The 26521-nt window shown below is 38.9% G+C and overlaps 1 protein-coding gene and 1 pseudogene across 1 annotated transcript in view; one reads left to right on the top strand and one right to left on the bottom strand.

Annotated features, from left to right (window-relative positions):
* The window catches only part of CDIN1 (CDAN1 interacting nuclease 1), a 216172-nt gene that overhangs the window by 107080 nt on the left and 82571 nt on the right, over positions 1-26521 (bottom strand). The window contains 3 exon segments of the mRNA XM_036296651.1: positions 1715-1782; positions 7679-7728; positions 8088-8167. Coding sequence (XP_036152544.1) covers positions 1715-1782; positions 7679-7728; positions 8088-8167 — 198 coding nt within the window.
* On the top strand, positions 12230-12980 carry LOC118649516 (annotated as a pseudogene).

Below are 26521 nucleotides of genomic sequence, written 5' to 3'. Positions count from 1 at the left end.
TCATCTGTGGGTATGCTTCAATAAAATAATTACCTCCAGATGCTATAGGACAGAGGAATAGATGGGACCCATCAATTTTAAATCCCCTTTCTGAACTTGTCTGTGAGTGGTAATGACTCCTGGCTATGTTTCTGCATTGCCTTTGTCAGCCGTGGTGAAGCTAGTCTAACACACTCAGTTCCCAGAATCAAGGGAGTTGAAAACCCGGGACCAGACCACATTTAAGCTATTGGTCTTCCATCCTCAGGAAGAAAGCAGAGAAAAGCTAGGCTAAGCAAAGAAATGGTGCTGAGGGCCTGACTACACATAAGCAGATGGTGCCAAGAGAGTAACACCAAGCAGTCCTGAAACTATGACTGCTGAGTTGGTGGTTTGAAACAATGAAATAGATTTGGCCATGCTATATTGGCCACTGAGTGATCGATGTGATCTGATATTTCATAATACTATGAGAACTCCATGGTTCTAAAACATATCTCATGGTGCCTCAGGAGTCATCTATCACAACTGGTTCCGATCCATTATACATTCTATTATTTATTAAATCTTAAAAGGCAATTTCTATCTAATTTACCCTCTTTCCATAGGCTGAACATTTCAATTGTCCTTCTATATGAAAAAAACTTGCTGCTTTTACATATGGAAATTTAATTCAGTAATTTTAGGCCACTTTCCTAATTTATCAACTTTCTTTAACACTAGCTAGAGAATATTTGTATCTCCCACCTCCAAGTTACCAACAATCTTATGGCACATTCAACTCCATTTTCCAGTTCATTAATAAAAACGCTGAACGCTAAGACTTAAAACCAGATTTCCTGCAGGGCTGTAGTCAACATCCCTCTCCAACTGATGTAAAACCATTCTTTCGACTTTCTTTGGCCAATTCTCTGTCCATTTTCAAACAAAAATTATGTAATTCAATATTCTTTTATTTTTTAACCTAAAAAAATCACACTAGGTAGACTCTTAAATATCTACATAAAACAAGATGTGTACAATAATACGGTTTATATGGAACCTTTACAAATTACCACATCTAACATGGAAAAGAGGAATTCATTCATTGTAGAGTGCTTTACGGTTTCCACAGTTATCACATGCATGCCCTTTGAGGCTTAATTTCTAATGCTTCAGAGATACTGAAAGAAATAACAGTCTGTAATAAGATTCCACACTGGCACACAAACACAGGCATACATGTGAGATTTTTAAAATCACACTAAATCTATGATGACAGTTAATGTTTGACATAAAAGTAATAAAAGCTTAATATCTGGCTTTCAAGGAAAAGTATTACCCGATCCCGTACACCAGACAAACATACCTAACAGGAATTTTTCTAACCATTCTTTTTAATATATAAAGCATTTCATAGACAATATTTCTTTTGCTTCCTTCTCTCATAAAGCCTAGATTATGGTTAATATCTCATGACACCAAAAGTAATACTGTATCAGATATTAAAGCATTCTTTTTCAGCCACTTATTCTATAAAATATTAATTGCAAGCCTGTGCATGTGCTGTATATATGGGGGATTAGGTAACTAGATTCCTGCTCAGTTCTAAATCAATAAAAGATAACATGTAGAGCATCAATCATCGTTCACTCTTCCTTTAGTACATAATAAGTGCAAGGGGAAGATTTTAAAAGTATATATTTAAGCACTCCTGGAGCTGTTACGAGCTAGACAGGATGTAAGCAATACTTACCTAGGAAGGACAGATTCTTCTCTAGAAGCAAGTCTCTCAGCAGGATTTCGTGCTCATGGCCAATAGCACTGGGACGTTTGAGTTAAGGAGGGTGACACGCAGAATTATGAAAAGATGCTATCAGAAAAACACTAACACCAGGGCTATACTTTGAGATGAAAAGAAAAATAAGATGTAATTTGAGCCACTATTTCTACCTTTAGCCTAACTCCCTGAGATTTCTATCTACCTCCCCTCATTTTATTTTATTTTTCAATATATTTTTATTGATTTCAGAGAGGAAGAGAGAAGGAGAGAGATAATAACATCCGTGATGAGAGAGAATCATTGATTGGCTGCCTCATGCATGCACACAACTGGGGATCAAGCCACTAACCCGGGCATGTGCCCTGACCGGGAATTGAACTGTGACCTTCTGGTTCATAGATCGATGCTCAACCACTGAGCCACACTGGCTGGGCCACCTCCCCTCATTTTAAATGATTCAATGGAATTTTTCTATAATGTTTATATGCATTTTGGCAAATAAATATTTGTAAATGGATGTATATGTAGTTTATCTTCTTTTGAAAAGAGGATGGTCATTTTAAGCATCCTTTAGGCTATGTTAAACATCTCTCAATTCAATTCAGCACACATTTATTATGCACTTACTCAGCGCAGTAAAGAAGGCCAACAAGCCTTTGTGCTGAAAGAGCTGCTGGTCTTACAGAGTTCCCCGTCTTCTGTGAAGTCACACTTGCCACAGAGCCAGCGTTTACAGCTCCTGTTTTACCTCCAGTCACAGTTGGTGAGCTTCTGGGACTTGGGAAGCCAAACAACTGACTTGCTGTGAGTTACATATAATGTGAAAGAAAGACATTTTTTTTTTTTTAAATATATTTTATTGATTTTTCACAGAGAGGAAGGGAGAGAGATAGAAAGTTAGAAACATCGATGAGAGAGAAACATCGATCAGCTGCCTCCTGCACATCTCCCACTGGGGATGTGCCTGCAACCCAGGTACATGCCCTTGACCGGAATCGAACCTGGGACCTTTCAGTCCACAGGCCGACGCTCTATCCACTGAGCCAAACCGGTTTCGGCAAGAAAGACATCTTAGTAAAGGACTGTAGGTTAGTGTGTGTGTACAGAGACTGGTTCGTCTTTTTTTCCTGTGTGTGCAAGTGTACACATATTATAATATGCATATAGATAGATACACACATATACTTTTTTTGAGTGCTTACTCTGAGGCAGGCATTCTGCTAAAGTTATGTTATTGCATATATGTTATTTCATCCTTACAGTTATGTTATTTCATATATGTTATTTCATCCTTACAGTTATCATTATCCTTATTTTATTGATGAGGAAACTGAGATTTAGAAAGGGTTCTGCACAAGATCATACTTAATGTATGGCAAAGCAGAGGTTCAGGATAAAATCTGTGCAAATCCTGCTTTTATAAATTCCATACAGCTTCTTAAAAAAGAATAAAAATAAATTATGTAAAACTAGAGGCCCAGTGCACGACATTTGTGCACTTGAGGGGAGGGTCACTTAGCCCGGCCTATGCCCTCTCACAATCTGGGAGTCCTTGGGGGATGTCTGACTGATGGCTTAGGCCCGCTCCACCTGGGGAGCGGGCCTAAGCTGGCAGTTGGACATCCTTAGCACTGCTGCAGAGGTGGGAGAGGCTAAGCTTCTGACTGAGTGGTGCTCCCCCTGTGGGAGTGCACTGACCACCCGGGGGCAGCTCCTGCATTGAGCATCTGCCCTCGGTGGTCAGTGCATGTCATAGTGACCAGTCATTCCGCTGTTCAGTCAATTTGCATATTAACCTTTTATTATATAGGATAATTGATACTAGCTAATATTTCTTTTTTTTGTTTTTTTTATTATTAGCTAATATTTCTTAAATACTACATGCTAACTTTTTATGCTATGACCACATTGGGGTGCTATCATTTAATCTTCACAACAATCACATAAGTAGGTAGCCCCATTTTTACAGTTAAGGAAAGCAAGTTTCAGGAAGGCCAAGGAACTTGCTGAAGGCCCCATAGCTGGTAAATAATAAAAACAGAAAAGGGGATTGAAATTCTGGTGTATTTTTCAAAAGGATGAGATTTGAAAAGTCTGAAAAGGAGTGTTGTCCTAGCCTGGTACTTTAATTACTGTCAAAAGCATTTGGTCATAATTATCTAATTCTCCATTTCACTGATAATGTCAACCTGATCCTATCCTCCTCAGATTCCCAGGAACTGTTTAGTTCTGATCATGCCCTGCAATAATTCAATTTGAAATGAATAAATCTCATACATTTTTTTGTAAAAATAATTCTTAGCAAATTATCCCATCCTTTATCAACACACACTGATGAATAGCATTTAGAATTTCAGAGATGTGGCTACTCATGTCAACTGTCGAAATGAGTCTGAAGTCATCACTGCTTTTTCCTTCTGTTGTCCCCCCCCCCCCACTCTAATGCACATGGCTATGTTTATTTAAAATTTTAATGGAAATAAAATAAAGGAAACACATTTTTAAATCACAAAATTTCACACATATGCAGAGTCCATTGAAGACATTTGATGAATACCTCTCAATGATTTCTCATTACTAGGGGCGTACCACATCTTAGAACTAAATTATTTACTCCTATCCCACATAAATGTGCTCTCACTTTTATTGTTGTAAATTATTTACATCTAAAATGTTGAATCATGAAACTGAGGTTACTGATGGTACAGAAATGAAACCCACAGCATTTTAAGCTTCCTGCATCATTATGTTTCTTTGCTTCTCTGCTTAGGTCTTTGTCTAATAGCTGTGTCCTGAAGTCACACTTTGGAAAGTTGAGGTGGCTGGTTTCTCACACCTGTTGTGTCAGTGAATATGAACTGTGGCAAGAAAGGTGTGGGTGAGCTTGGCTATGGAGGAAAAAAGAAATAGCGGACACAGAAAGAAAAAGAAAACACAATGACAATTTATATTCTCTTTGCTACTGTAACTTTCTTGGTGTCTTATTAGTAAATGACCAACTTACTTTATTCTACTTACACAAAGGTCTACATGTAACATTTTTATAATGGGGTAAAAAAGTTTTGTATCTATTCAATTTACTACATACTGGTTTATGCTTTTTCTTTCTTACAAAATGATGTAATTTACTGAGAGTAAGTGATGTAAGCATTACCAAATTATCAAAACAACTTACAAATAGCATTTTCACTCACATGGAAAACTAGTAATTTTATTCGGTATGAAATAAAATAACTCCTGTTGATCAGTCTAGGCCATTGGTCGGCAAACTCATTAGTCAACAGAGCCAACTATCAACAGTACAATGATAGAAATTTCTTTTGAGAGCCAAATTTTTTAAACTTAAACTGTATAGGTAGGTACATTGTTATTAACTTAATTAGGGTATTCCTAAGGCTTAGGAAGAGCCACACTCAAGGTGCCAAAGAGCCGCATTTGGCTTGTGAGCCGCAGTTTGCCGACCACGGGTCTAGGCGATAGCTATTCAAGTATATTTACATTATATAAAACTGCTACTACATCAATGCAAAGATAAAATCAGTTCTCTATAAACTTCCCAGCCTATTTTATTTTGCACGGTAAAAGCAATCACCAACTTTTAATTTTGGAAAAACATGCTTCTTTGTTCTGCTTTGCTTGGAGATATATATATATATATATCATATATATATGAATAAAATATAAGGTCTAGAAAATAAAGCTTGTAAAAACAGTAATTTTTCTGGCAATAGGCATAATAATGGAACTGCCAAATTATAATCTAGTCAGTCAATGCAATTTATAGACATACATCATTATCTTTATCAATTGAAATCTTGTCTATATTAAATTCTAAACAGTGAAAAAAGGAAAGTGAATGATGGCAAAAATGTAAGGAAAATACTCCAAACAGAATTTATAATGCTCCATAAGCAGAAACACTTAGACTTCGTCTATGATACCTATTATTGATGTATGGCAGTGACCATGGGGCAAAACTTGTAAATAACCTCACAAGCCATTTTCTTCGCCAGCAATACAGCAATCTAGTTTCCCGTAAGCATCTCAACTATTACTGAAAAATAGCCTCCTGGCATTTACAAAGCAGTTGACTTCATACTTTAGTCCATGCATATATAATTAGATAGTTATATTTAAAATCAATATGCAATCCTTCAAAAGACATTATGCTTTTAAAACCTTAACTTTAAATTGATTTTTAACTATTTTATGTGCTTGAAAATTAACATGTAATTCTGCCCCAGATACTCTGAGATGGTGTTAGTTGTTACACGAATGTGGTAAACTTGATCGCTATAGCAACTTGAGGTTGGCATTCCTACAACTTCTAACTACCATTAATTTTACACTGAAGATAGAAGTATCGTTTTACTTTGGTCTAATAAAAAGGTAAGCTTATGCCAATGCTGTGATTCTATTAAGTTAGGTTGGGAGGAACAGACTTGGAGAATACATATATCAAGGGCTATGACATAGATACTGAATATTCTTGAAGATTATTTTTAGGCCCTGGCTGGGTAGCTCAATTGGTGAGAGCATCGTCCCCATACACCTAGGCTGTGGGTTCAATCCCTGTGAGGGCACATACAAGAATCAACCAAAGAATGCATAAATAAGAGGAACAATAAATCGATGTTACTTTCTCTCCTTTTTTCTAAGAATCAATAAATAAAAATGGAAAAATATTATTTTTAAAATTAACCTTTATGAAAAAGTAAATGTGTGATTTAAATTTTTTTTTTTACTGATTCTCAGCCTTTATGAATCAAGGCGGAATATAAACATGCATGTGCATGTACATACACACTTGACTAGTGAGGGCTATAAAAAACAACAACAAAAAGCCTGTATCAGGAAGGGTGTGTTCTACTATAAGAAATGTGAGAGACCAGCTGTTCTGGCTCAGTGGATAGAGCATCAGACTGTGGACTGAAGGGTCCCGGGTTCAATTCTGGGCAAGGGCACCTGCCCAGGTTGTGGGATCAATCCCCAGTACGGGCTGTGCAGGAGGCGGCCAATCAATGATTCTCTCTCATCATTAATGTTTCTATCTCTCTCTCCCTCTCCCTTCCTCTCTGAAATCAATAAAAATATATTAAAAAAGAAAAAGAAATGTGAGACTCATGGGCTCAGATAGATACAATTTTCATTTAGAAAATTACCCATTATTTACTCTTTAAGTAGCATTGTTAGCCAATGATTACATTAAAATTCTTAGTGTTGCCACAATACTACTAAATGTATTGATGAATAATGTCCTATGTCATGAAGTCACTACTGTCCACTCAAATCCTGTTTTAAGAAGTAAGCATTAACTCTTTAGCAATCCCAAAGTCTTTAATGAAGACTGGGCATGTTTTCTTAGCCTTAAATCCAATCCAAAGAGAAAAATTAGCCGGGTTTCTCTAAAACTGTTTATTAGGGATCCAAGTGACAGCTCAGATTTTAGTCAGCATTTAAGCAATGAGAGTCTACTGCCCTTTAAAATGTGATGGTCTCTGGCGACATTTTAATCACATCATCCTTTAACTTCAGGCAAAATTTATTCTAGCAAACTCAACTGAATTTGGCTCATTTTAAATAGAAATTTGTTCTATTTTTAAAATATGTTCATTGGGATGGTTAGATACATTCCAAGCCAGTATGCTACCTGCCTAAGGACTCTGTACCTTTAAACTCATGGATAACCAAGCAGTTGGAAATAAGCATGTGAAGGTGCAGCTGCTGAACTGACATCTTCCCGGGGCCGATCTGGCTTTTCTTATGCTGTGGAAAAGAATGGTCTGCAGTGACCCTCCAGTTGATTGAATGTAAAATAGAAGAGTATGATATGTGTTTTGTGAAGCAGAACTTTATGTCATGTTAAAGCTAGACACGTCTCCTCCGCTGAGTCTAAGCTCGTCAATTGTGCACCTAAAATTTTATGGGCAAGGATACTGTTTGATGCAGTCCACCAGCGGTCCATAACAGCAGTCGTTCACGATGCACTGCAGACAAATAAGAGAAGGGGTCTGGGGTGGGGCGACTACAAAAACTATTACAGTTAAGCAGTATACTAAAAGCAGCATCCTTGAATTTAAAAAAAAAACACACACACAAAAAAAACGCTATTAAAAGGCTGTGCAGATTTAATCACAGAAAACAAAAAATGCATGCTTTTTATTCACTATAAAAGCAAGCTATTAAAAAGTGAAATGCTCTTCTCACAAATATTGCATTGCCATTACGGTGCACCCTGACCTCAGTGATAGTTTATGATGACAGTAATTAAATGAGGTTTAAAATCCTTTACTCTGCTAGGCAGATAACAGCATTGCCACTGAAAATAGACAGCTGTGATTAATACCTGATAGACCTGATTTGCTAGAACTCCATCTGGAATCTGAGAAGGGTCCCGTAGCAGACTATTTATAACAGACTTGGAGGCTGTAGAAGAAAGGAGATGAACTGTTAGCAGACAGTCAACATACTTTAAATGCAACATGAGAAGTGACATATACCTATATATATATACACAAACCGTAAAAATGAAAACACTACTGATAGTAATCATTTCCTTGTTATAAATCTATGGAAAGCTTTTAATTAGTCCATTTTGCCAAGTTTATAAGCCACATTGCCAGATTTGAAGCTGACCTAATATTTTCCAAGGTAAATTAACAAGTACAGGCCTAAAGCATATGTCTCTTTGCAGATACATTAGCTTTGGAAAAGCCCACTTGGAGAAAAAAACAAACAAACACCACAAAGCAATCAGAAAAGAAAATATTTACCCTTGGCAGGTAAGTATTTTATAACAAAGCTTATGTATATAGAAAGCTTAGTGAAGGCAGCTCAGATTCAAAGACTTTAGCGGTGTCAATAAAAATAACTTTCAGCCAAGAAAGCATCTCTGAATCCTAAACCTTTCTCAAATAATTCTCATCAGCTGCCATAAAATGTTATGTCCATTTAACAGGTGAGAAAAGTAGGTAAAATGACTGACAATTGAGGGAATCTTAAATAAGAAAAAAAATCTATACATTTATATATGAATTTTTGTTCCAAAATGTCTCCTGACATCCAATTATAAATTACATTGACCTTATCCCAGAGAACTGTTATAGAAGAGGCTACGGGAGGCATCTAATGAGGGATGCTATATCAGGTCACATTCTTTGAAAATTGAGGCAGGAGATGCTGGCCTCACTGCCTACTGTAGGCACATGAAAACCAAAGTAGCCAAAACTCCTTATCCTCTGCAATAGAGTAATTCAAGTCTCTAGACCAGCGATTTTCAACCTGTGTGCCCCAAGAATTTTTAAAACATGCAATGCCTGACTATTTAGTCAAGGGAACTGACCTCTTTGCCCTTAGACTGTCAAATTTTAAAAAATGACACCAGCCAACACAACAGTAGCCATCCAGTGTGAATGAATCAAAATTATACCTTTTTTTTTTTTATCAGATTGGCTATATATATATATATATATATATATATATATATATTTGGTGTGCTGCAGAATTTTAGTAATTAGTTTGTGTGTGCCATGAGATGAGAAAGGTTGAAAAAATCACTGCTCTAGCCTGAAGCTAAGGCAGGTGGTGACTAGGAGTCAATTCTTTCAAGTCCTCCAGTGGAATGGTTCCCAGATATTTAGTAAAATGGCTTAAGGTCTGGTCCGTACAATCTAAAATGCATATTGGAGAATCACCTCATTAATGAAGTAAACATAGACCACAGATTTACATCCTTCAGGTTCTGAGATAATTTTTGGCTTGCCTTTAAAATTTTTTTTTTAGATTATGTTCTTTATCAAGTTCAGTACCATAAGAACACTGACAGATGTGATAAATGTTAGCAAATACTGTGGGAAGAGATAAGGAAATGACAACTTTCTCACTTAAGCATAGTACTGAATCCACAAAGAAAAAATATGAAGTATAATTATTTTAATTATTTCCTACTTTTAGTCACATAACTGCACGCTTGTAGTAACATTTATGTACTTAGCAGTCATAGTAGAAGTGTTTGTACTGCAAGTAGAGAGGCCATATTTGGAATCCCAAGTGAGCATCACCACCCAAGGAAGCCTACGCAGGCCTATCTATACAACTATGCAGCCCTATCTATACGGGACCTTTCAAATTCAATGTCTTCATCTGTAGAAAGTGACTGTATTATCTGAGCTTACTACCTCAAAGGTTTCTTGTGTAATTCTCTAGGGAATATACCTTCAACAGCTATTTTGTTGTTATTTAGTATTTTGTTAATATTTAAATATTAAGAACCAAATCATATTAGGCTTTTACTTCATATACATTTTAGCTGGACTAAATTATTGCTGAAGGAAATTAACATGGATGAGTGGTACAAACACTGGGAATATGAAAGAGCACATTGTCTTATTATAAAAGAATAGGTTATTGCAGCAATAGTGTTCAATCTATAGTAACGTACGTGGTAAACTCACAGTTTTCATAACTGAATCCGAGGGACGAGAGCAGTGATCAGACATTTGGTCACCTTCCCTCAGGGGACTTACTCTCTCTAGTTTGGCACTCAGTCACCAGATACTAATGACAGACACATTCTTTTAGATTACCCATGATGCTCCCAGTGTCTCAAGGAAACAATAGCACCTTCTCCACATGTACCTGTACCTGATCATTGCTGAGACACTACACTGCTAACTTCCAGACCCCATACCGTATGAGGAAAAACTGTTAATCCATATAGTGGTGGGGAACGTCTGGCCCAAGGGCCATATAAGGCCCAAAAATCATTAGGCATTAGGGGTGAGTTAATTAAATGTATGACCAAAGATAGCAGGCTAATTTTTAAGTGGATAATTTTGTATGGCCTGTGAATGATAAGTATCCCAATGGCCCTTGGCAGGAAAAATGTTCCCCACATGTGATCTAAATGGTCACACAGCATAACCAAAAGTGTTATCCTACGGAAAATTACAGGCCTCATAATCAACTAAAATAATAAAACAAAGGCTCCTTTTAAAAAAGAAGAGGAACAATACTCTAGGACATAAGAAAATTAGGTCATTTATTTTATGAGGGAAGAAAGGGAAATATTAAAGAAAAAAGAAACTAATGACATCATAATTTTCCTCACAATATAAACTTTAGAATAGTGTGCTTATCAGACTTAAGAATCATAGCCAATAAACTTTTAAAAAATGCTTTGAATGTATTGAATAGAACACTATTCAAATCGAAGGAAGCTTGAGAGAGGAAGTCAGTCATTTAAAATTGAATAGTAAAAACTATACATTGAGTCCACATTCATGCAAAAAGTATGCCTGCATCTCAGATGAAGCCAGAGAGTGCACATTTAATTTTACACACATATTCTGAAGCTTTGGAACTGCAAAAGGGATGAACAATAATATCAACCAGATAAGGAAAGGCAATTGGAGAATCTTGAGAGGGTTGGGGATGAGAGGACTCAAGAAAGCCTGTGCCTTTCATCGAAGCTATCCCTGGGGCCAGTGACTAGCTTTGTCCATCTTCACCCATCTTTCTGACCATTCGTGGACAGGAGTCTTGTTTTCCCTAACCTCTGCCAGAGGCATTTATTCTGTTGATTTCATAGTTTACCTGCTACTGCTTCAACTTCCCACCAAGCATGTGCAAAGCAGGAATGCATGAGTCACGTGGAGCTAGATGCTTAAGAATAGGACAGAACTGGTACCTGTTAAAGCTAGAGGACAGGCAACAGGCAATGCCTGGACTAAGACACAATACCTAAAGAAAGATTTTGCTATTTTTAAGTGTGAAATATTTCTAACAAAAAGAAGTCTGGAGCCTGATATAATAAACATTTACCCATCCACCACTCTGATTTAATTTCTGGATCTGCAATTAAATTTACTTTAAATACTCTAATATTATTTTTTCTAAACTTTTTAAATGTATCAGTCTTCCTAGAGGTTGATTTATTACTATGTTCTAGAAACAAACTTTGGTTTTGTTGATTCTCTCTACTATTACATTTCATTTATGTTTTTGTGATCATTACTTCCCTGCTTTCTACTTTGAATTTGCTACATTATTCTTTTGCTAACTATTTTTATTGAATAAGTTTTCAATGTTTGATTTTAACATATACTTTTTTAAAATTGTTGACACTATTACAGATGTCCCCTTCTCCACCCTGCCCCCACCTGCCCTTTGCCCACATCCACCCAGACCCCGCATCCCCTTTCCTATGGCCATCACCACACTGTTGTCTGTGTCTATGGGTTATGCATATAAGCTCTTTGGCTAATCCCTTCACCTTCTTTCATCTAGTTCCTCTCCCCTCCTCACAGCTGTCAGTCTGTTCCATGTATCCACGCCTCTGTTTCTAATTTGTTCATCAGTCTATTTTGTTCATTAGATTCCATATATAAGTGAGGTCATATGGTATTTGTCTTTCTATGACTGGCTTATTTCACTTAGCATAATAATCTCTATAAGTCACTGACTACAGCTCTTCCTTCAGGGTCTGACATGGCTCGAATGATGACAACACAGCTGTGGCTCCTTCTGGTGTGGCGGGCTGAAGTATGGGCAGCCGGGCCCAGGACTGAGCTTCTCAATGTCTGCATGGATGCCAAGCAACACAAGGAAAAGCCAAGCCCGGAGGACAAGCTGCATGAGCAGTGCAGTCCCTGGAAGAAGAATGCCTGCTCTGTCAACACAGCAAGGAAGCCATAAAGATGTTTCCTACCTGTACAGATTCAACTGGGACCACTCTGGCCTGATGAAACCCGCCTGCAAGTGCCACTTCATCCAGGACACCTGCCTGTATGAGTGCTCCAACCTGGGGCCCTGGACCCAAGAGGTGAACCTGAGCTGGCACAGAGAGGATCCTGAATGTACCCCTGTGCAAAGAGGACTGTGAGAGCTGATGGGAAGACTGTCGCACCTTCTACACCTGCAAGAGTAACTGGCACAAGGGCTGGAACTGGACCTCGGATCTAAAGAGTGCCCAGCGAAGGCTGCCTGCCACCGCTTTGACTTCTACTTCCCCACGCTGCTGCTCTGTGCAATGAAATCTGGAGTTACTTCTACAAAGTCAGCAACAACAGCCGAGGCAGTACCCACTGCATCCAGATGTGGTTTGTTTGACCTGGCCCAGGGCCACCCCAACGAGGAGGTGGCCAGGTTCTATGCTGAGGCCATGAATGGAGCTGGGTGCCATGGGGCCTGGCCTCTCCTGCTGGCCCTCACCCTAATGCAGCTCCTGTTGCTCAGCTAAGCTCCTTTACCTTCTGATACCTGGTCATCCCCACCCTGCTCAGCTTCAAGGCTCAGCTTCCATGGTGGGAGCTCTGTCCAATAGTTTGAATAAACTAGTTACTCTGCAAAAAATAAATAAATAAATAAATAATAATAATTTCTATAATTTTTCCTGCTTTATAATTAATTCTGCTTTAACTACATGCCAAAAGTTTTGTTGTCATTTATAAACATTTTATAGTTTCCATATTTCATCTTTGATTGATAAATTATTTTAAAAAGTATTTCAATTTTTTATATTTCTAATTTGATTACATCATGGTCAAAGTATGCAATGTTTATGTTAATTTTGGCGTATTTTACTTCCTTTGTGTTTTTATATGCAAACAATTTTTACAAATGTTTTCTGTCTTTAAAAAACTACTGAATCGCCCTAGCCGGTTTGGTTCAGTAGATAGAGTGTTGGCCTGTGAACTGAAGGGTCCCCGGGTTTGATTCCAGTCAAGAGCACATGCCTGGGTTGTGGGCTCGATCCCCAGTAGGAGGCGTGCAGAAGGCAGCGATCAGCCCTAGCCGCCTTGGCTCAGTGGATAAAGCGTCAGCCTGCGGACTGAAGGGTCCCAGGTTCGAGTCCTGCAAGAGCATATGCTTGGGGTGCGGGCTCAATCCCCAGTAGGGGGCATGCAGGAGGCAGCCGATCAATGATTCTCTCTCATCATTGATGTTTCTATCTCTTTCTCCTTCTCCCTTCCTCTCTGAAACCAATAAATATATTTAAAAAAAAAAAAAGAAGGCAGCGGATCAATGATTCTCTCTCACCATTGATGTTTCCATCTCTCTCTCCCTCTTCCTTTCTCTCTGAAATCAATGAAAATATATTAAAAAAATATTGAATCTCCTATTTTTGAGGTACAGGTTTCAGGTGTATCAAGTAGGTCAATATACATTTTTTAATCCTCACCTAAGGATATGTTTTTATTGATTTTTAAAGAGAGAGGAAGGGGGTGGGGAGAGGAAGAGGGAGAAAGAGACATCAATGTGAGAGAAGCATCAATCTCCCGTAGTTGCCCCACCAGGGAGCAAACCTGCAGCCTAGGTAAGTGCACTGACTAGGAATTGAATCCGAAATCTTTTTGGTGTAGAGAATGATGCTCCAGCCAACTGAGCCACCCAGCCAGAGCTCAAGATTTTTAGTTGTAGTATTTAAATCTATATCATTACTTTTTCAAAACTAGATATGAAATTATCTACTTGTAACTGACACATTAGAATTATGTTTACCCTCTTATTTCCCATGTTCTGCTAACCATTCTCTTCCCTCTCTCTTTCCCATTTACTATTACCATCAAGTAGCTTAAATTTTCTTTATTCCTCATTTCTCTTTTTATTCACTTGCAAATAATATAGTTTATGTCTATTTCTTTAGAAGTCCTCTCCAAAAAAATTCTAAACAGCTTAGAATGCACTTACTCTAATCAGGAAGCCCCCCACTCCCTGATCAACCTACGTTATTGTATTTATTATTTTTGTCCAAACAACTTGTCCACAGAAACAATTTCTCAGTTAATTTTGGGATGGTTAACTTTATGTCAAATTAACTGGGCCAGAGAGGCCTAAAAATTTGGTCCAACATTACTCTGGGTGTGTCTGGAAGAGTGTTTCTGGATGAGATTAACAGTTGAATCAGTAGATTGGGTAAAGCAAATGGCCCTCCTTGTATGGGTGAGCCTTATCTGCTCACTTAAAGGCCTGACTAGGACAAAAAGACTGAGCAGAAAAGAAGTCTTTATGCCTGATGACCTTCATGCGGGAGCATTAGTATTGTCCTGCCTTTATATTGGCTTCTCCTGGGTCTCAAGCCAGCAGGCCTTTGGGCTGGACTTACTCCACTGGCTTTCCTGAATCTCCAGCTTGCCAACTGTAAAGCTTAGGAATTATCAGTTTCTACGATCATGGAAGCCAATTTCTTATAATAAATCTCTCCTCCATCTCTCTTGCTCTACACATACGCGCACACACACACACACACACCACACACACACATGCATACATATACACACATACACAACATATACACCCTATCGTTCTGTTTCTCTGGAGAACCTTGACTAATACAGTCTCTTTCCATTTTTTAAAACATCCAATGCTTGTTTTTATTTAGATTTATCAGCATGTCACCAATTTCCTTTTTCAGCATTGCTTCTTAATTTCTACTTTCTGATTCAAGATCTAAAAATTGGATATTGCTATCGATGCACCACATTTATTAGTTATTTCAGCTGGGATTACTGAGTAGTAAAATCTCTTAGTCTTGCCTGAAAATATCTTTACTTCATTCTCACTCTTGAATGATAATATAGCTGGGTACTGAATTATAGACTGTCATTTTACTTCAACCCTTTGAAGATATGATTTCACTGTCTCTTAACATCTGTTTTGTTTGTTTGTTTATTTGTTTATTTATTAACATCTGTTACTGATAAGAACTCTACTATCAATCTGACAGTAATCCCTATATAAGTAATTTACTTTTTGTCTCTGGTTCCTTTTAGATTACTCTTTGATATTCAATAGTTTCATCAGTGTGCACCTAAGTGTGGCACTTTTTATTTAACCTGTTTGGAATTAGCTATGTTTCATGAGCCTAATGATAAAAGACTTAAACAAGTTTTTAAAATTTTGAGCCATTATAGCATTGACCTCCTTCATTGAGTCACTCTGGAACTCTTATATGAGATGTATTGGGAGACCTTATTCTATCCCCTATGTTTCCTGATCTCTTCATCTCTTGTGTTTATACTAAAAGTGTTTTCCGGTAAGAAAGTGATTCAGCAGGAGAGCCAAGATGGCGGCATAGGTTAACGCCGGAGTTTGCTGCTTTGAACAACTACTTCAAAAGTGAAACCAAAAAACGGAAGGGACATCACCCAAAACCACAGGAACGCTGGCTGAGTGGAAATCCTACAACTAGGAGGAAAGAGAAACGCATACGGACACTCAGAGGAGGCGCAGTGCTGAAGTCAAATTCTGAGGTGCGGAGTGCACGGAGCGGGCTGGCGGCGGAGGGCGCGGCTGGCGTTTTCAATCGGGAGGGAGTCGCAGACTCTGAGCTCCAGATACAGGCGAGTCTTTAGGGACCCAGACTCAAACGGGAGAAGCGGGACTGTCTGGCTTCGGTCAGAGCGAGTGCAGCTTTCTCTCTGAGCTTTGCAGCGGGTGCTGGGACTCAGAGAGGCAGAGCCCCTGGGGACAGGACTGAGAGCCGCCATAACTGCTCTCTCCAGCCCACCCTGTTGATCCTGTTCGACCCACCCCGCCCAAGCCCTGCACAGAGGCATTTGCCGGATAGCCTCAGGCAAAGGCTAGATTAGCACCTCCCTAGAGGACAGAAGTTCTCTCACTGCTGACACAGCTGATTCTCATAGCCACTTGGCCTGGAGGTCAAACCCTCCCTGGAATTAGCTACAACAATCAAGATTTAACTATAAGACTGCGAACAAAGACCACTAGGGGGTGCACCAAGGAAGCATAACAAAATGCGGAGACAAAGAAACAGGACAAAATTGTCAATGGAAGATATAGAGTTCAGAACCACACTTTTAAGGTCTCTCAAGAACTGTTTAGAAGCCGCCGATAAACTTAATGAGATCTACAAGAAAACTAATGAGACCCTCGATGTTATATTGGGGAACCAACTAGAAATTAAGCATACACGGACTGAAATAATGAATATTATACAGACTCCCGACAGCAGACCAGAGGAGCGCAAGAATCAAGTCAATGATTTGAAATGCGAGGAAGCAAAAAACACCCAACCGGAGGGGCGGAATGAAAAAAGAATCCAAAAATGCGAGGATAGTGTAAGGAGCTTCTGGGACAGCTTCAAGCGTACCAACATCAGAATTATAGGGGTGCCAGAAGATGAGAGAGAACAAGATATTGAAAACCTATTTGAAGAAATAATGACAGAAAACTTCCCCCACCTGGTGAAAGAAATGGACTTACAGGTCCAAGAAGCGCGGAGAACCCCAAACAAAAGGAATCCAAAGAGGACCACACCAAGACACATCGTAATTAAAATGCCAAGAGCAAAAGACAAAGAGAGAATCTTAAAAGCAGCAAGAGAAAGAAACTCAGTTACCTACAAGGGAATACCCATACGACTGTCAGCTGATTTCTCAACAGAAACTTTGCAGGCCAGAAGGGAGTGGCAAGAAATATTCAAAGTGATGAATACCAAGAACCTACAACCAAGATTACTTTATCCAGCAAAGCTATCATTCAGAATTGAAGGTCAGATAAAGAGCTTCACAGATAAGGAAAAGCTAAAGGAGTTCATCACCACCAAACCAGGATTATATGAAATGCTGAAAGGTATCCTTTAAGAAGAGGAAGAGGAAGAAAAAGGTAAAGATACAATTTATGAACAACAAATATGCATCTATCAACAAGTGAATCTAAGAATCAAGTGAATAAATAATCTGATGAACAGAATGAACTGTCGATTATAATAGAATCAGGGACATAGAAAGGGAATGGACTGACTATTCCTGGGGGGGAAAGGGGTGTGGGAGATGCGGGAAGAGACTGGACAAAAATCGTGCACCTATGGATGAGGACAGTGGGTGGGGAGTGAGGGCGGAGGGTGGGGTAGGAACTGGGAGGAGGGGAGTTATGGGGGGGGGGGAAGAGGAACAAATGTAATAATCTGAACAATAAAGATTTAATTAAAAAAAAAATTAAAAAAAATAAAAGTGTTTTCCTTAAATCCATCCTATAATTCATTAATTTTTGTTCTAATCTAATACATCATTCATGTAATGAGTTTTTAACTTCAAAGACAATTATCCCATTTCTAAATTTTATTTTTGTTTTTCCAAAACTATTCTTTTCGTTCTTCACATGCTTCAATGTAATAAAAGCCATATATGGCAAATCTACAGACAATGTCATACTCAATTGGCAAAAACTACAAGTGTTTACCTTAAGATGGAGAACAAGACAAGGATGTTTGTTTTCTCCATTCTTATTCAACATAGTACTGGAAGTTCTAGCCACAGTAAGTAGACAAGAACAAGCAAATAAAAGGCATTCAAATGGGAAAAGAAAGAAAACTGTCATTATTTGCAGGTGACATGATACTGTATGTAGAGAATCCTAAAGATTCCACCCAAAAACTACTAGAACTGATAAATGAATTCAGTAAAGTAGCAGGATACAAAGTAAATATCCAGGAATCAATTGCTTTTTTTTATACACCAATAATAAACTATCAGAAAAAGAAACTAAAGAAAACAATTCCATTTACAACTGCATAAAAAAATAAAATAAAATACCCAGAAAAAATTTAACCAAGGATGTAAAAGACCTGTACTTGGAAAATTATAAGACACTAAAGAAAGAAAATGAAGAAGATACGAATAAGTGGAAACATATACCGTGTTCATGGATTGGAAGTATTAAGATCATTAAATCATCCTTACTACCCAAAGCAACCTGTATATTCAACACAATTCCTATCAAGATACCAATGGCATATTTCATAGAACTAGAACAACTATTCCAAAAATTTACATGGAACCACAAAACACCCTGAATAGCCATAGCAATCTTCAGAAAAAAAGAACGAAGTTGGAGGAATCACGCTACCTGATATCAAAGTATACTACAAGGCCATAGTAATCACAAGCAGCTTGGTACTATCATAAAAACAGACATACAGATCAATGGAAAAAAATTGAGAGCCCAGAAATAAACCCATATCTTTATGGTCAATTAATATTTGACAAAGGAGGCAAGAATATACAATAGGGTAAGGATAGTCAATAAGTGGTGCTAAGAAAATTGAACAAATATGTGGGAAAAAAGTGAAACTAGATCACCTTCTTACACCATACACAAGAATAAATTCAAAATGGATTAAATACTTAAATGTTAGACTTGAAACCATAAAAAACAAAACAAAACAAAACAAAAAAACAGAAGAAAACACAGGCAATAAAATCTCAGACATTTCTCATAGGAATATTTTTTCTGATATATCTCCTCCAGCAAGAGAAACAAAATAAAAAATAAACAAATGGGACTACATCAAACTAAAAAGTTTTTGCACTGCAAAGAAAACCATCAACAAAATGAAAAGACAACCCCCTGACTGGGAGAACATATTCACCAATGATACATCTGATAAGGGGTTAATATCCAAAATGTATAAAGAATTTATACAACTCAACACACACACACACACACACACCAAAAAAAAATCAAACAATCCAATTAAAAAATAAGCAAAGGACCTGAAAAGACTTTTTCAAAGAGGACATTCAGATGGCCAACATCATGTGAAAAGATGCTCAATGCCACTAGTCATCAGAGAAATACAAATTAAATCCATAAGGAGATATCACCTCACACCTGTCAGAATGGCTATCATCAATAAAAACAACAAATAACAAGTGTTGGCAAGGATGTGAAGAAAATGCAGATTGGTATAGCCACTGTGGAAAGCAATATGAAGCTACCTCAAAAAACTAAAAATAGAACTGCCTTATGACCCAGCGATTCCACTTCTGGGAATATATCTGAAGAAACCTGAAACATTAATTCAAAAGAATATATGCAGCCCTATGTTCATTACAGGTTGTTGTTTTTTTTAACAATAGTCAAGATTTGGAAGCAGCCCAAGTGTCCATCAGTAGATGAGTGGATAAGGAAACTGTGGTACATTTACACAATGGAATACTACTGGGCCATAAAAAGAAGGAAATCTTACCTTTTGCAACAGCATGGATGGACCTGGAGACTATTATACTAAGTGAAATAAGCCAGTCAGAGAAAGACAAGTCCCGTATGTTTTCACTCATATATGGAATCTAATGAAAAAAAGGAACTAACAAAATAGAAACAGACTCATAGATACAGAAAACAGACTGACATGTTAGAGGAGAACATGTTTGGGGGTGCTGGCTGAAAAAGGTTAAGGGATTAATAAAACAAAATAAAACTCATAGACACAGACAACAGTATGTTGATTACCAGAGGGAGGGATAGATAAATGGTGATGCAGGGAGATTTAACTTGGGGTGGTAAACACACAATACAATATACAGATGATGTATGACGAAACTGTACACCTGAAACCTAAATAATTTTATTAACCAATGTTACAGCAATAAATTCATTAAACCAAAACTAAAAATAGAAAAAAAAACATACTTTCTAAAACAAGGTGAACTCAGAATGCTATGCAGTCTCATACTTTGAAATGGAGAGGCAACATGGGACAGTGGTTATGGAGCACAGCCTAGAATCACGCAGGCTTGGTTTGAGGACTGGCTCTTCCATCTACTAGCTATGTTGTCTCAACAAGTTAATTACTGTCTGTGGCCTTCAGTTCCCGCGTCTGTAAAAGAGCATAACACTGGCACTTACTTTGCCGGGTTCTTGTGGAGATGAAATGAAATAGCACAGGAAAAGCACTTAACATGCCATTTCAGGGTTGGGCTCTTACAGTTGTTATACTGTTGCTTTGGTTGGTGTTAGATCATGGTGTGGCCTGATTTCTGCATCCCAACATTGCATTATCAATAAATAGATCACTCTTTATTTTACATTGTCAAGAGAGTGAAAAAAGAAAGACTGTATGAGATGTGTACGGAGTCAGGAGCCTGCCCTAACCAAGTATACTTTGCCACAGCCTTGGAGAGACAGCCAGAAGTGAGTCTGTTCAACAGGCAAAATTTGATAATGTTGGATTATCCCTTCTTATAGCCTTCCCCGCCCCACCCCTTTACGATCCCCCAGTACACAATCCATCATCAAAACTGTTCTCTGAAAAAAACCTGGTAGAAGTCCGTTACAGGTTTCTGTGCATTAGCTTAAGTGTTATCACACCATGGGGTGGGGAGGGGTGAGGGTGTATTTTAAGTCTTACCTATATCAAAGATAAGAAAAGGATTTTCTCCCCCTAACTCAGGACATTTCAAGCACCAGCCATCGAGCAAGTGAAGACCTCCCACAACCCCCAAAAATAAAAGCACTGACATCACACCCATTTTTATAACTCTTCCTTTCCTCAGCTCAGGTAAGTGGCCAACTACTGCTGAAAGGAAGTGAGGCAAATAAGCAGATGAACCCTCTGTACTCTTAAGGTCCTACAAGTCCTACCCACTGCAAAGAGTGCATTTTGACGAGGTTATAGCTGAACCAAGACCAAGACAAGACCATATATATTTGGGAGCCCTGATTCAAGGCTGCAAATAGGTGTAAGCAGCCTTGAATAGTGAACGAACATCGGGCTGATTGTATATTCGGTGGCAGCAGTCAGGACAGAAGGATGAAGTGAGGGAAAAACAGTACAGGGACAGAGACAAGATAGGCTATATTGAAAGAAAAGTCTTTCAATGTGCAGACAGATGGAGAGTGTTAGAACCTACTTCTCCCTCCACTGAAGAAAAACAATCCCTGCGGTTGAACAGCTGGATGGGGAAGGCAGCTGCTGTTGGCAGGACTCCCAATGTACACTCAGAGATTTGCCTCCTCATGTGGCTGCTCCAGAGGCTGAGCAAAGCCTAAAAATACCGGCTAAAATGTAATCTTTTGTTCAAGTGCTGGCTTAAGACCTTTGGACATCAAGGTCAGGAATGTCCCAAGTTAGATCTCCATAGGAGTTGGCCTGTTAGTCTTCTCTGGATAATTTCGATGTTGCCAGTGGCCCACAGGAGCCTACTTACTCTTGCACAGTTGGAACTATTCCTCAAGAATTCCAGGCAGCCCACTAGCTCTCCCACTGCACAGAAGTGATTTTTAAAGCCGTCTGATCCCATTTGACAACGTGAATAAGAAACATCTTTTAACATTAGAGAATCCTATAGGGACACATTAAATTCTGCTCTCTAACTAGCACATAATCTTGAACTAGAGTCATCAAATTTAAAAGCACTAGGTAAGGGCAAGAGGACAATATCTCCAAAGCATGAGGATTCACACTGACAGATTCTTTTTTTTAATTTTTATTTCTAGCAGCTTTATTAATAATTGCCAAAAATGACAATGTTTTTGGCACAAAAAAGAAATGTGCTATCAAGCCATGAGAAGACACAGAGGAATCTTAAGTGCATATGACTAAGTGAAAGAAACCAGTCTGAAAGGGCTACATACTGTATGATTCCAACTATATGACATTCTGGAAAAGCCAAAACTATAGACAGTAACAATATCAGTGGTTTCCAGGGGCTCTGGGGAGGGGGTGAGAGGGATGAATAGGTGCAGCACAGGTGACTTTTTAGGGTAGTGAAAATACTCTGTATACTATAATGGTGGGTACATGTTACTATACTTTGCTTGTCTCAGGCAACTTACAGCTCTATAATCACTCTCTTACTCAACAAACATACATTTGACAAATATTTATTAAGCACCCGAATAATGGCAGAACTATACTCAATTCCACCTCTCCCACCCACCCTCAACTTCATCCTCCAAATCAAGAATGTTCTTTTGGCCAAAACTTCAAATCCCAGTTCAATTCTCATCTCCTCCCATAAATTTCCCCCTTAATTTTCCAATGCTTATTATGGAATGGAGTGAACTCATTGTGTCTACCAATCATTTGGCACTTGATAGAATATTGCTTTGTGATCTGTTGACAGGAGATTGATCAGAATGGGAAGACTTGGAACCATGACACATTTTTTAAAATCTGAAAAAGAAATATTTAGCATAGTATTTTAAAAAGATGCCACATTCCCTCAATGCTATCTTTAAGCATCCGGGGGCTTTTAAGTGAACATTTAGGCTCATTCTTGCAGTCACCCCAAGGAGATAAGAAATAATTTTTACAAGTCTATTTCTGGTTCTGAAGCTCTAAGGTTTCAGATTTCAAGCTTTGCTTTATATGGCCCTACATTTGGTCTACATCAATGCTTTTAACCTTTAAAAATAATTTTTTCCCCATTATAGCCCACCTAAGTAGACTTTAAGATATTTTTTCCTTAATTCCCCCGCCCCCCATGAAATTTTATTGCCACAGGTACACTGTATATCTATTTATGAAATGTCACCCCCTTTGCGACTGCACGGTTCACATGGAGGACTAGGGAACTGTTTGTGTCAGGATATCTGGTACATTGCTTTAAAGCAGAACTGTTTCTCTCTTTTCACCTCAAAATTGCTCTGTACAAAATTTACTCAGTAAATTGTTGAATGAATTATTAATAAACTACTCAAATCCAAGCCCTGCCTATATTCCCTAATATTACTAGTATATCTAGGGTTGGGTAGTCAAATAGGTTTGATTTAATTTGAGCTTTCCTCACTATGAATGAGGATACTTTTTTCTTTATTGTTTTCAGAAAATTTAGACTTAAAGGATACAGGACACAATAGGTCTTTAAATGTTGACAACATCTAATGCCTTGTCTCCTGAAAAGAAGTGTGCTTAACACATGTGAGATGACTTTAGTAGTATGCAAAACAATTTTTTCTTTAACAATTATGTATTATTTTAATAAATACTTTTTATTTATGACAAGAAATTCTAGTTTATCATTTGAAGTAGATGTATTAATTTCCTTTAAAAACATAATTAAGTGACATTTTTAAAAGTATCAAGTAAATATTGTATATTTATTATTAGTACTAGAGGCCTGATGCATGAAATTCATGCAAGAGTAGGCCTTCCTTCCCCCGGCTGCCGGCACCAGCTTCCCCCTGGCACCAGGGACCCGGGCTTCCCTCGCAGCCCTGGCTTCATCCAGAAGGTCAACCAGTCTAATTAGCATATTATGCTTTTATTATTATAGATGTGTAGTGCTATGTGAATATGGCAAAAACTGTAAATGTACCCAAATTTCTAAAGTCTCAGAAATACTAGTTTAATAGTTGTATAAAGTCAGGTGAACACTCAGAAAGGTCCACTTCTGTAAAGGAACAGCAGCTAACATTGAGTACTTACATGTATCAGGCACCATTCTAAGCCCTTCACATGTACTAACTCACCGAATTTTCAGAATGTACCTATAAGATTGCTATCACCATCTTAGAAATGAAAAAACTGAGTCACTAAGAATTTAAATAATTTGTCCAAAGTCTCATTCCTAGTCAGTGGTGGAGCCAAGATATTAACTTAGCCAGTTAAGCTCACAATTAGTATACTATTCTTCCCTAGCACTATTTCCACATTATTCAAAGGTGATGTGATACATTCTATATAAATGCATCATACTTATAAGAACTAAACTCAAGTTTTCCATTGGTATTCCCTCCTCCCTCCTAGATATCCCTCCAATTCAAAGTAGCAATTAAAGTTTCAAGACTCTTTAGTGCTCCATTTAGAGCAAATATAGGGCCATATAATGAAGTTGAACACTCTTGTCTAAGCTTATTGGGGCTCAGTATGTCAGATGACATTGACAATGGAGTCACAGGTAAAGAGAACACTCCAGCTCAAAGTCAGGAGAGAAAGTTAAAGGCAACAAAGTTCTACCAAAATTTGTTGGGGTAACTAGAAAACCTGGCAGGTTCACGAGTGTCTTATCTATATATATAAAGAGCCAGGGGCCGTCACATCCGAAACAGCTGAACGGACTACCGAACAGGCTGAATGGGGAAACAAGGCCGGCAGTGGGGTTAGTGAGGGACGACCAAAGGACTGAACAGCAGGCTGCATGGGGCAACCAGGGCGGCAGGGGGGGCAGTGAGGGGCGACAAGGCTGGCAGGGAGCATAGTTGGCGGCAACCAGGCCGGCAGGGGGAGCAGTGAGGGGCGAACAGGCCGGTAGAGGGGGGCAGTGAGGGGTGACTAGGCCAGCAAAGGGGGGGGCAGTTGAAGGGTGACCAGGCCAGCATGGGGGGCCGTGAGGGGCGACCAAGCTGGCAGGGTGGGGTAGTTGGGGGTGACCAGGCCAGCAGGGGGGGGTAGTTTGGGGCGACCAGGCCAGCGGGGGGGGGGGGGGGGGCTGTGAGGGGCAACCACACTAGCAGAGGGGGGCAGTTGGGGGCAACCAGGCCGGCAGAGCAGGACAGTGAGGGGTGACCAGGTCGGCAGAGGGGGCAGTTGGGGGCGACCAGGCTGGCGAGCGGCGGGCAATTGGGGGTGACCAGGCTGGCAGGGGCGTCAGTTAGGGGCGATGAGGTCGGCAGGCAGAGGCGGTTAGGGGCAATCAGGCAGGCAGGCAGGTGAGCAGTTAGGAGCCAGCGGTCCTGGATTGTGAGAGGGCTGTCCGACTGCCGGTATAGGCCCAATCCTAAACCGGCAATTGAGCATTCCCCCGAGGGGTCCCAGATTGGAGAGGTTGCAGGCTGGGCTGAGGGGAACCTCCTCCCATGCACAAATTTCATGCACTGAGCCCCTAGTATTCTATAAAAAGAAAGAAAAATGGGTGCTCCTAATGGTGATACAGCGTGGCTAATGGTACAACCAAGTTTGTAGTATGCAATGAGTCACAGGTAATTCTCTGCTTTGCATGCTGATGACTTCGAGAAACTTCTCTCATCACTCCCACTGGCAGCCTCCTCATTTCTATTTCCTGGTTTCCATTTGCTGGCAAAGACCCAAATCACATCATGGTGTCTGTCTCCCTGCATAATTACAAAGCAGTTAATTCTGTCATTAAAAGTGCTGCCCAGGATTGGAAGGATCCATGGAGAGAGAGAGAGAGAGTATATGGGCATGAACATGTGCACTTTTTTTGGCAGGCCCCCTAATCTAATGGGAAAAGAACAAACTAAACTTGAGATTTCTTAATTTAGGAGAGGGACAGATGGGGAAACAGAGATAAAATTTCAAGGTAAGTTCGACAATATGAAAATTCACACACTTTCAAGCACACTGAAGGAAAAATTTCCTGGGAACTAAGCCCATGTGACTAATTACAGCCAGGGACAGCCCTTCTATTCAGAAATAACTTGTGTCTAATTCTCCTGAGAAAAAAATCCTAACAACTTTCAAGGTAAACACAGCCATTCAATTTCTGTCCATTATTCAGCACAGAGATCTCTCTTTCTTATACTTTTTTTTTTTTTAATTACCAAAAATAGTTGAATTCTATGTGTCAGAAAACCTAAGCAATGAAGGCAAAGTATAGGTCAGTCTCGTTGTAAAGAAAGGCAAATATCATAAAAATATCCTACCACTTTAGAATATTTTTTCAGAGGTCTCAAGAATCTCTGACTTTCTAGGAAAGCCTGTATTTTAGTCCCTCAAGCATATGAGCTATTCATTTAAATGAACAAGTTAGGAGCCTGATCTAAAAATAGCTGTACAATTAACAGCATACTATATAATTAAAATCCGTACATCATTAAATTATGCGGACGTTAACTTCACTATGAATTCTTTATGTAATGAGACAGTTAAAAGATACATTTCTTCAGTTGTAATTAATCTTTCAGCAGGTCCGCTGAGCACAATGGCAGCACAATACTGTGCCAAAGTGAGAGATAGGGTTTACAGAGTCATGCTGTAAGCTCTTGGGGCTTCTGGAAACACTGTGTTAAGGGAGAAGTGCAATTAGTCTCCGAAGGAAAGTTACCAGCGACATTCATCTGTGAGCATCACCT

Source organism: Myotis myotis, unplaced genomic scaffold, assembly GCF_014108235.1.
Source record: "Myotis myotis isolate mMyoMyo1 unplaced genomic scaffold, mMyoMyo1.p scaffold_m19_p_1, whole genome shotgun sequence".
Taxonomy (NCBI): Eukaryota; Metazoa; Chordata; class Mammalia; order Chiroptera; family Vespertilionidae; genus Myotis; species Myotis myotis.
Note: the sequence above shows the minus strand (reverse complement) of the source record. Positions and strands in the feature narration are given on the sequence as shown.